The 12,206-nt window shown below is 35.5% G+C and overlaps 2 protein-coding genes across 2 annotated transcripts; both read left to right on the top strand.

Moving 5' to 3' along the window:
• The first annotated feature begins 216 nt into the window (after positions 1 to 216).
• On the top strand, positions 217 to 792 carry LOC145075327 (uncharacterized). Its single transcript, XM_079021610.1, has 2 exons — positions 217 to 406; positions 455 to 792. The coding sequence occupies exons 1-2, from the start codon at positions 217 to 219 to the stop codon at positions 790 to 792; spliced, it is 528 nt and encodes a 175-aa protein (XP_078877736.1).
• A 4,995-nt stretch (positions 793 to 5,787) lies between these two features.
• LOC145072890 (uncharacterized) lies at positions 5,788 to 11,601 on the top strand. The gene is made up of 4 exons (XM_079019387.1): positions 5,788 to 6,108; positions 6,182 to 10,908; positions 11,133 to 11,197; positions 11,354 to 11,601. The coding sequence occupies exon 2, from the start codon at positions 6,288 to 6,290 to the stop codon at positions 10,878 to 10,880; it is 4,593 nt and encodes a 1,530-aa protein (XP_078875513.1). The 5' UTR covers positions 5,788 to 6,108; positions 6,182 to 6,287; the 3' UTR covers positions 10,881 to 10,908; positions 11,133 to 11,197; positions 11,354 to 11,601.
• The last annotated feature ends 605 nt before the right edge of the window (positions 11,602 to 12,206 follow it).

Genomic DNA, 12,206 nt, shown 5'->3' on the forward strand with positions numbered 1-12,206 from the left:
TATCTATAACTTATTTAGTTGATTTGTTAGTTAGACTTTCCTATGTAATACCTCTATACCTCTTGTATTTATTCAGATGAGTATCAATGAATAAGGCATTGGAATCTCAATATTTTACATGGTATCAGAGCCAAAGGCTCCTTACCAGAAAATTCCTTCTTCCTGGTGCAGCCAAGGCTGTACCGCCCTACCCCTTTTCTCTCTTTTGTTTCTGATATGTCCCATCTTCTCATAGTGGGTGATAAATCTGATCATAACCCTGCCAAAGCTTTCCATCCTGCTTACACAATTACAAACACACAAAACAAGATTCGAACTTTCGATGGTACCAAGGTTTCGTACTCATCATGGGTTTGGTTATTCAAGCTCCACGCCAAAGGCTACAAAGTTCTTGCCCATATCGACGGTACATACCCTCCATTGAAGACAGACCCAACATATTAAGCATGGTCAGAAATTGATGCTATTGTCTTACAATGGATTTACGGGACAATATCCGATGACCTCCTTGTTAGGGTTCTTGAACCGGATTCCATTGCATATGAAACATGGTCCAAAATACATAACATCTTCCTAAAAAACAAAGGATCTCGTGCTGCTGCACTTGAAAACGAATTCGACATCCTGACCCTTCGAGCCATGTCGTCTCTAGAAGCCTATTGTCAAAGCCTCAAAGATTTGGCACGTCAACTAAACGATGTTGATTTCCCGGTGAATGAGAATTGTCTGGTTCTTCAAGTCATTTATGGTTTACCTTCTGAATTTGACATAGTAGGAGCTTACCTAAACTAAACCCTACCTCCATGGGATATTGCGTGTTCCATGCTTGAAAATCAGCGCCAACGCGTTCGGGACTCCCACTCACCTGCCGAGATAGTCGCCACCATTAACCATGAACCCCGGCTAATCCAACTCCTCGTCGTGACGATTATGGAAACAAAAATTGTCAACACCAGCAGTGCAATCCGGATCGTCGACCACCAGGAAACAACACTCCTGTGTCTCACAACAGGACCTATAATTAGCCCCTAGTCGCCAAACGACATCCCACTCAAATAACCGTCGGGGTCCTCCATCTGGTCAAACACATCCTCCGTTGGCCAACTATCCGCCACCATACTGGACTGCACCCTGGTGGGCTTCACCACCACCTTGCCCACATCACATTCAACCTGGATGGGCTTCTCTTTGGACCATCTCCTCTGCTCAACAATAGTCAAGACAACCATAGGCTCAAGCTCACTTTTCGGGTGTCAACCCACTAGAGCCGCTTCTGAACTCGAAGTTGCTTTCTCAACCATGAATTTAGACCTAAATGACGATCAATGGTATATGGACTCAGGTGCTACTACCCATCTCAATGTTGACCCAGGTAAAATCTCAATCCCTAGTGTGTCTTCTGTTAAATTTGTGGTTGTTGGAAATGGTGAATAGGTGTCAGTAATTGGATCAGGCCACACCACTTTACCTCACCCATTTACACCTATCCATCTCAAAGACATACTACACACACCACATTCCATTAAAAAACTTGTATTCGTACGCAAATTTTGTCGTGATAATAATTTTTCTGTTAAATTTGACCAATATGGTTTCTCTTTAAAGGATTACAAGATTGGGAAGCACCTGACGAGACATAACAGTTCCAGTGAACTCTACCCCTTCACTAAACCAACCAATGCTCAAGCTTCATCTTTTTTTGTTTCTTCTAGTATGTCTCTTTGGCATTTTAGACCAGGTCATCCGAGTTCTCATGTAATGCATTTTATTAATCAGAATAAACATATTTCTTGCAATAAAGTTGATCATTCATTCGTTTGTCATTCTTGTCAAATTGCTAAACACAAACGTTTACCTTTCAAAAATTCCACATCAACCACTTTAAAACCATTTGATCTTGTACATGCAGACCTATAGACCTCACCCATCCACAACAAAACCAGTTTTAAATATAATCATCGATGATTTTAGCCATTTTACATGGGCATTTCCCATCAAATACAAATCTGAAACATATAACAAAATCAAAAAAATTCCACAAATATATCCAAACCCAATTCAACACCACCATAAAAACCTTTCAATGTTACAAAGGCGGTGAATTTGACAATCACCAACTTCACAATTTTGGCTAAAAACATAAATGATAAGTTGTTTAAACTGCAAAAGTAATGGTTTTTCTACAACTTAACCTGATTATTTTTACAGCTTCAAATCAACCAATCATTCATTTTCTATAAATTTGTGAATCGATATAGGCCTTTAACTTTAAAAATGTAACTTTTTTAGTAAAATGATTGAATAGATTGTATGCAGTTAGAATTTAAAAAACTAAAAAGAATGACATTGTACTTTAAAAATGTGAGAACTGTTAGCAAACTAAGCCCGTAATAACATTATACTTTAAAAACTAAAAATAATGGTATTTTTTTAAGTGTTAAGCCCATAATAGCATTATACTTTAAAAAACTAAAAATAATTGAAATATACTTTAAAAAATGTCACAACCGGTAGTGAACTAAGACCATAATAACATTATACTTAAAAACAAAACTATTAAGAATAGCATTATACTTTAAAAAAAATAGCCATTTTTCGTCGTTTAGGAGACATCACACAAACAAAAACTAAATTAGTCATTAATCAAAGATATTAGATTTGGAACAACAAAATAAACATACATTGCTATAAATTCAACTAAAACGCCTACAAAGAGGAACATATTTCATATATGATTAACATTTCTGTTAAAATAGTAAGCACAAAGTTCTATAACATTTTTATTCCCACATGCCACAAGTGGAGCCCTTTACACCCAGTAAAATGACCATTTTCCAACACAATATTGTAATTTTTATTAGGCTAATATTCTAAACAGTTTATAATTTTAATCTTAAAAGTTAGAAAAATGACTTAATATTATTTTAAGCTAATATTCAAATACACGCAGTTTTTGCTCCAATATGTTATGTATACATTGTTTAAGTTGAATACTATCTTTTTAACTTTTTTTGTGTGTTTTTCAGGTGAATGCATCTGATGTAATTATCTTGGAGGGGAATACTTACTTTCATTTGTCATTTTATAGCATCCTAATTTCGATTAATGTCATTTTATAGCAACCTTGATAACCAATAAACTCAAAGACCCTAATTTTCAAGGTTATAATTTTATTTTAAAGATGAAGAGGGGGTCAAAAATGTCAAAATCCAGAAATCGATATCCTAAATTCCTGATCGAGAAGGTTTTTGAAATGTCAAACCCATACATTTAGAAAGGAAGAAGGAGAGAAAATTCGAAATTGAATATGGAACAAAAAAATCAATATCAAATACAAAGAACAGAGAACATACCCACACCTCAAATTTCAACTGAGTGTAAACAATTGGAGGCGGCAACAGAGCACAACCGTTTGTTGGCGACGAAAACGTCAAACCCAAAATTCGAACGTCAAACCCACAAAGTTGGAAAGGAATAAATTTGAAATTGAAAATGGAACAGAAAATCAATATCATTTACAATCGACAAAGAACAAACCCATACTTGAATTGCAATATAGTGTAGACAGGATAGATGACTGGGAGCATGATTGAAGAAGTATTTTAGAAATCAACAAAATTTACAGAGAAAGAATTTGCAATTGACATACCTTATGAATCGGAATTGTTGGAGTCCAAATTGTAAGTGCTTTGAGGAAAAGACAGCGGAAACGTCAAACGCAGATGCTCTGAAACGAAGAACAAAGGAATTAATACGATGGCGGTGCGAATTTCCAAATATTCACAAAGATTGGAGAAAGTAGCTTTGCGTATGAGAGCGAGAAAGAGTTTGCAATTAGGCCTGGTAATCGTGTCGTGTTCGGGTTGACGTGTCGCGGGTTGGCGGGTTGGCGGGTCAAACTATGCCAACCCAAAGACGACCCATTTAAATATACAGGTCACGGGTTGACGGGTTTGGAACATAAACCCATATATGACCCGCCAACCCATTTATTTATACGGGTTCACAGGTTGGCGGGTTCGTGGGTCAGATTTGGGTTCGTGGATCCGAATTTTAGACATGTAACTCTTAAACATCCAAATGAAAATTAAAAGCATTTATAGAAACATGTTACAGACTTAGTATTATAGGTTACGACTTACGACCTTAGACCATCCACCACGAGTCAAAATGTCAAAATAGTCAAATGGTGTATGAATCAATGGTATATAGATTATATAATACTTATTAAATATTAATACTTGATACATAAATACATTTAAAAATAAAATAATTTTTTTTATTAAGAATATAAACGGGTTGGCGGGTCAACCCGTTTATTTTTTGAGAAACTCATATATGACCCGTTTAATAAACGGGTTGGCGGGTTAGCGGGTTGAAAAACTCAACTCAAACCCATTTATTTCGTGTCGTGTTGCGGGTCGTGTCGAGAATTGCTGGCCCTATTTGCAATTGACATACCTTATGAGTCGGAATTGTTGGAGTCCAAATTGTAAGTGCTCAGAGGAAAATACGGTGGACGAGAAACTCTGAAACGAAGAAGGAAGGAGTTGACCGTGGGAATATCGATTAGGGAATCAGACAGTTCAAGGATGAAAAAGTCATTTGTGTACATATTAATGTGGTTAAAATATGAAACGGGTGAACTTTAGTGTTCACAAACATAAGGGGTTTTAATATGGCTCCCACTAATCCACCACCCCCTTATTCTTTGATTATCCCCCTCCCCTATGATTTGACATTTGACACACACACACACACACATATATATAAATATATATATATATATATTATAAATAATTAATCAACATTGCAACAATAATAATTATTATACATATTTAATCGTTAAAACTAGAACGATAATGATTATAAATATTTAGTCGTTCAATTGAACGGGGTTACCCATTCAACTATAGTTAAAAAATTTCAAGTTTTAGAAAATAATATATTATTATATACAAAAATAAATTCATAAAAGCCAATTTATAAAAACCTTTAAATAAATACAACAAAATAATAGGGATATATAAAATAGTTAAAATTGTAAATACTTAAATATATATAATGATTTTGATTTGATGGGGGGGGGGGGGGGGGGGAACGATTTAACAGACCCCTTTTAATATCTACCTAATAAATGAAAATGTTATTGCCACTTGTCATTCTCTCATTTAATTGGTCACATGTCATTTTGTCAAAATTTTGAAATATATTTATTTTCCACTTGTCAATTACTTCATTATTCATATTCATTTCCATTATATAATTAATTTAGTTTCCATAAATTAAACATACTATAATAACTATTAAATTTAAATTTTAAATTTTAAATTTCAATTTTAATTCAAATAAATTTACACTTTAAACTTTTGTATTTAACATTTTATTATAAAAACTCGTTTAGTACACGGGTCTAACAATTAAACATATAATTTTAATTAATTTATTTTTTGTATGTTTTTTTTTTTCATATTTTTCACTTATTTCATATTTCAAATTCAAATAAAATTTTCATTTAATCGCTCCTATTTAACATTATGTTTTAATTAACCCGTATAATATACGGGTTTTACAACTAGTATATGTATACAGTATATAAGGGTTTTCATATATGTATATAATTTGTATTAGTATTTAAATTTGAAATTAAATATGTTTTACATGTTTCCTTCATTAGCATGTTTAAAGCGTGTGTACATACATAAAAGAATTCTTATTTATCTCGATGAATATAAAACCGAGTTATGCTTTAAATTGTTTTATTTTAATATTAAATTGATCGTTTGGTTTGGCAGGAAAATGATTGGTAGCATGAAGAATCTAAAAATCAGTTAGACTCAACGGTTGAAAGATTTTTGTAGCCAAAATCACAATGGCCCTTCGTTAACATTCTATTTTTCTTCAATTTTCATATAATTCACATAAATCCTCCCCACCCTAATTTAGCTCCGATTTTTCATACTATTGATCCCCGGGAACCTTCTCCAACTCCTTCATCCATGCACAATTCCTTTTCACAATCGATTCATAAAGTTTCATAGGTTAATATTATCATGTGAAGGGATTCGTTTCGCAATCAGGGCAAGAGTTTGGTGTTTGATTTACATTGTAAGTTTCAATTTTGTGTTCTCATTTGTTTCATATCATTCGTAATCTAAAAAAAATTAAATTTCTTTTTCAGCCTTTTGAACCCTAAATTTGGGATCCTATGATCTTGAAATACACGAGCAAATTGATAACGCAATGATTATAGGCCATTTTTAAGGGGTAAAAAGGAAGGTTTCAATATGTTGCCAATGGCTGCCACCAAGGGATTAATCGATCACCTGCTACTGGCTACCTGCGAATGGTTTTTAATGTTTTGGGTGTTTATCGATGCGGCATTGGCTTATTCTCTTACAAAATTCGCTCGCTACTGCGATCTACAAATCCCATGCTTGTTGTGCTCGAGGCTTGACCACTTTTTTGACAAAGAAGAACCCGGATCTTATTTTCATTTGTTCTGCAATAAACACCAAGGAGATATCTCGTATTTGATATATTGCAATCTTCACAATGAGCTTGTGGATATACGAGAAATATGTGAAGATTGTTTACATAGCCAATCCAATTTGGAATGTTACAGGTTTGTGGTGGATAAGAATCTTGGTTGCATGGGATCCAGTATAAGAACATGTTCTTGTTGTAAAAGACAATGGAAAGAAAAACCGAGTGGTCAACCCATGATTGACCCGCATATGGTTGGGTCAAGGGGGTGTAATAGTAATGTCACCACAAAACCTCCATTGCCTCGTGTGGGTCCCGGTCCGGGTCCAGGTCCAACTAGACGTGTTAGGTCTAGGCATGGAGATGGTGTGAGGAGGATAAGAAATAAAACGAAAAATCGTCATCATCGTAAGTATTCAATGTCTCCTGGATCATATTCTGATGCCAACATTACTTCTGAGTCAGAGTTTGAACTCCTTTTTTCTGATGATGATGATGGAAGCTTGATCATGCGAGGTGTCACAAATGGTGGTGATAATCGAAACAAGATTTTTGGAAGGCATTCCTACAGCACACCTGATTTTGGATCCCTTCTTGTTGAGTCGCAGCTTCATGAGCCTAGTGTAAGAACTCGTTCTACATCCGTGACACCAAATGTTGCTCGATCCCTTCGAAGAAGCGAAGAAAATAATCCTTATTTTAAACCCAAGAAATACATGAATCCATCACCATCTTCATCAATGGATGGTTGTATGGCATCCAATAGCATTGGGAGTCAGAACCAATGCAGGATTTCTTCCAGACATTCTTACAGTGCTTGTGATTTGGGGTCTGCCATTCTTATGGAAATGCAACTGAACAGTTTACCAAGGCGTTCTGCATCTGTGACACCCAATAGTTCTGGTCATGGTTTTGGAGAATTTAAATGGCCAAAATGCCAAACACAACCTGCTTCTTCTCATGAAACTGTCCAAAATTATCTTCACAAAGCCAAGAAAAGTAAGAAGTCGTCATCATCAACCAACTCCATGAGAAGGTCAGGTTCATATGGGCACTTTGATGATTCTTCTATCTCACGTAACACTGATACTCAGAATCGAAACAAGATCCCTCGAAGGCATTCATATAGTGTGTTCCAGCTGGGGTGTGAGATTCTTTTGAATATGCCTACTGATGAACCTTTAACAAGTAATTCTTCTGCATCTTTCCAACAAAATGGTTCTTTTGGTTATGGTTTTCAAGATCCTAATAGTAATAGGAGGCCTGTACATTCCTATTCACATTCACAAGAGCTTGATTCTCTCAGTGCAATGTTATTCCCAATACAAAGACCTAATAACGCGTATGGATCTATGGACGATTCTTTTGTCTCCCGTACCACAGGTAACCAGTGTTATGACCATAGCACCCTTCCTCGAAGGCATTCATATAGTTTTTTTGAGATTGGGTGTGAAATTCTTCTAAATATGCCTAATGATGAAACTTTACCAAATCCTCCTGCATCCATCACGCCAAATCCAATGCAATTTCCTAATAAAAGAGCCAAAAGAGCTAAGAAGAATCCATCTCCATATTTACACAAGAGTGAGGGGCCTAGCTCTTGGGATGATTCTGTTATCTCACACAACAACACGGGTAATCAAAATGGAAACAGAAACTCAAACCCTCGAAGACATTCATACAGCGCTTTCGAGTTAGGATGCGCACTTCTATTCGAGCTGCAAAAGGATGAAAGCTTAACACGTCCACGGCGTTCTGCATCAATGACCCCAAATCCTCAAATTGTTCATGGTTTGGGAGAACAGAACAAGACAAAATTCCAAAATCGACCCAATTATTCTCGTTCACATAATCCGTTTTTAGACAGGAATCATGGCAATGGGTCTCTCGATGATTCTGTTGTCCCACGCAACAACGGTAACCGTGGTCAAAATACACTTCCTCGAAGGCATTCATATAGTGTTTTCCAGCTAGGCGGTGATATTCTTCTGAATATGCCTCACGACGACGAAAGTGTGACCAGTCAACCTTCATTTTTTACGCCAAATGGTGAACCACAGAGGTCGTCGATATTCCATATTAAGAACAGTCCTTGTCATTCACCGGAGAAGCACAAGTCTCATCATCCACATCCATTACATCATAATGGGGTGCCATTACATCCACCGATGGGATCTGTTAAAAGATTCAGCTTATCGTCTGATGTCGGTAACGATTTCTCAACCGCCTCCTTTTTAGACAAGAGTAAATGGCATGGATCCATGGATGATTCTGTTGTATACCGTAGCATGAATAATCAGAATCAAAATAGTGTTCCTCGAAGACATTCGTATAGTGCTTTTGATTTGGGTCGTGCCCTTCTAGTTGAGATGAATCTTGACGAAAGCTTAAAACGTTCCTACCCTTCACCTGCACCAAACTATTCATCTGGACATGGTTTGGGAGAATTTCATCAGCCGAATTTCCAAAACAAACCTAACCCTAGTTCATCACAACGAAAATCGATGCCATGGCCTAGAAGCGATGGGTATGGATCTTGTGATGATTCTTTCATCTCACGTAATGCAGGTAATCATAATCAGAATGAGATTCGTCGAAGACATTCTTACAGTGCTCTTGAGTTGGAATGTGCACTTTTGCTAGATATGCATCTTAAAGAAAGTGCAAAACGTCGTCGTTCTGCATCTGTAACACCAAGTGCATATGGGCATCATTTTGAAGAACCAAGGAATTCAAAGATCCAAACTAGACCTGGCCCAATACCACAACCAACAGGTCCAGCACACCCCGTTAACGGTTTTGGTTCATCGAACAATTATTTATTTAATAATAATAATAATAATAATAATAATCATAATCGTCACCATGGATCTCTTGACGACTCTGTTGTTTCACATGGAAGAGGTAATAATCGGAAGCGATACAGGAAGCTTGTAAGGAATTCCTACAGTGTTTCTGATCTAACATCGCCATCATTGGAAATGCCTATGGAGGAAGGTTTCACAAGTAAGTCTGCATCGTTGACACCAAGCTGTTCAATCGGTCAAGGTTTAGGAGGATTGGATTGGTTGCAATTCCAAACCGGGACAACTTCTGTTTCACCAGAGCTCGATTCTAATCAGCTACCTCATAAAAAACGCAAAAAAAGTGAACGTGCAAAAGCCAAGAAAGGTAAGAGGCCACTGCAACAATCAGACAACAATGGTGGAGGTGGAGGTGATTTATCAATGGATAACACTAACTGGTATGATGCTTTTGATGATCCTGTTTACTCTAATGACACGGGAAGTCGAAACCGATACGCAATCTTTTCAAGAAACTCCCAAAGTGCTAACGATTTAGGATCCGTACTTCTAGAGATGCATCTTGATGACAGTATAAGAAGCCGTTCTAAATCTTTAACACCAAATTCCTCGATCGGATATGGTTCACAAGAAGAAAAGTGGTCAAAATCCCAAATTAAACCTAGTCCTTCTCTTTCACCAGAGCGCCAATTCCATGCTGAAAAACCCAAAAGACATGACCACCTAGAAACCGAAAGAGATAAGAAACATTTGCCTCCATTGATCCCCACAAAAGACGCAGATTCATCTACTAATATCAGAACCGATGCATGCTCAATGTGTTCAGAAAGAATGGATGCGAGATCTTTGGATGGAAGTACTTACACTGAAATGGAGGTTGATGGTATTGTGGAGATAGTGAAAAAAAAGGCAGAAGATGACGTCAGATGCTTGAGATTGTTGCAATCAGAATTAGAAGCCGAAAGAAACGCTGCAACAATAGCTGCAAACCATGCCATGAACATGATCACAAGGTTACAACAAGAAAAAGCTTCTCTTCAAATGGAGGCCTTACAGTACTTGAGAATGATGGAAGAACAAGCTGAATATGATATGGAAGCTTTACAGAAAGCTAACGAGCTTGTGGAAGAAAAAGAGAATGAAATTCAAGATTTGTTGGATGAATTGGAACAATATAGAATCAGATACGGGGATCTATCAATGGGGAATATCCATGTTCCTATTATAATCTTTGAGAATGAAAAAAGGTACATTTTGGAATCGTTATCGACACTGGAAAAGAAGCTTCATCAACTGTGTGATGGTGGTGATCATTTGAATGATGACAACAGCTTTTTAACACCTAAAGATTCAGCGACATCTAATGGGGTTTTTGATAAATGCCATGAAATTGATTCAGCCACCATGGAGCATGAACTTGTAGAGCTTAAAGAAAAGATTGAAGGTTTACAGGCTGATATTGAGCTTGTTAAACATGCTTGTAACTCACTCCATGGAAGTGAGGGCCTTGAATTTATTCAAGAAATAACTCATCAACTACAAGATTTGAGAAGAATTATGGTTGATAAAAGAGGCATTTCTAGCAATTGATAGGATACATCCTTCTACAAAAACCGAGGTAAGGGACTTTTTCTTTTAACTTAATCCGCTTAACAGGTTAGACACTTAATCATGAGAGAGTGACTTAATGGATTAAGCAAAAAAAAAAAAACTGACTTAATGTATTAAGGCACCAACTCTTTACCTATTTATCATTTTTTTTTCACATTAAAATTGACGAATATTGTGACATTTTATACTTGATAATGTCTCATATATATAAATTTTTGTATGTTGATGCAGTTTGCAGCTATTACCCATTTTTATAAAATGCAAATGGACGTCGTCACACGTGCATTTATTAGCAGGTGCAGTATGTATCATATATTTATTTTTTTATCATGAAATTAGTAATATTTTTATAGTTTCGTTATTGGTGTATATAATATATATAAAAGCATATTTTAATCACCTCACAAGAAATTTTGTACGAATGTTGACATGGTTCCTTGCATTTGGTGCAGTATGCTGTTCTGATAGCAAGCGTATGACGAGTGCAAAATGATGTTTTCTCACTGGAAAAATAGGTGTCATTTATTTATATTATTTTCCAATCTCTTTATTATTTTGTAGTTGGAATTATGATTTCTTGTTCATTTTGGATGTTGTAGTTTGGATGGAAATATATGTTAAAAGTGTACATTTTTTTAGTGGTGGCTTGTATTTTGATCCAACACTATGTGTATATGTATGACAATGATGTGTTGGTAGACATTTTTTTTTTAGTTTAAAAGTCATTTTTATGTAAAATTTGGGGTTTTATTCATCCGGTACAACTCATTTATAAGAGATTTTACTTAATTTGGTCATTTGGAGTTCAAAATTTGTTTTGTCCTCTCTGGTCTAGTTCAGTTTTTTTTATTTATTTATAAAATTTATGTTATTAATAAAAATTAAGAAAACTAATAAAAAAATAGAAAACTAATAAAAAATGAAAAAAAAAAACGTCAACGGTCCGTTAGAACTTAGAAAGTTTGGGTGATTATATAATAAATATATTAATAAACCTCTTTCAAAAAATAAAAATGAAAATCGTTTTTTGCATGTCTTTGCTTTATCAAAGAATTCATCATCATATTCATATACTTCCAAGTTCCAAACACAAAGTTGATGAAACTAAGTTGCGATCTTAGTCCACAAATAAGTCTTAAAAGATCGTTTCTCTATTATTAGAAAAAGAAGGATTTCCCCAAATATTAGTGTTAAAACCAAATATTAGTGTTAAAACTTGCCAGAATACTCAAATTATGATAAATAGAAAATGACACTTCAAATTTCAAAACAAATGGTCTGAACCAAATTATTGAAACTTTTTAA

Source organism: Lactuca serriola, chromosome 9 (assembly GCF_051521515.1).
Source record: "Lactuca serriola cultivar US96UC23 chromosome 9, Lser_US96UC23_V15, whole genome shotgun sequence".
Taxonomy (NCBI): domain Eukaryota; kingdom Viridiplantae; phylum Streptophyta; class Magnoliopsida; order Asterales; family Asteraceae; genus Lactuca; species Lactuca serriola.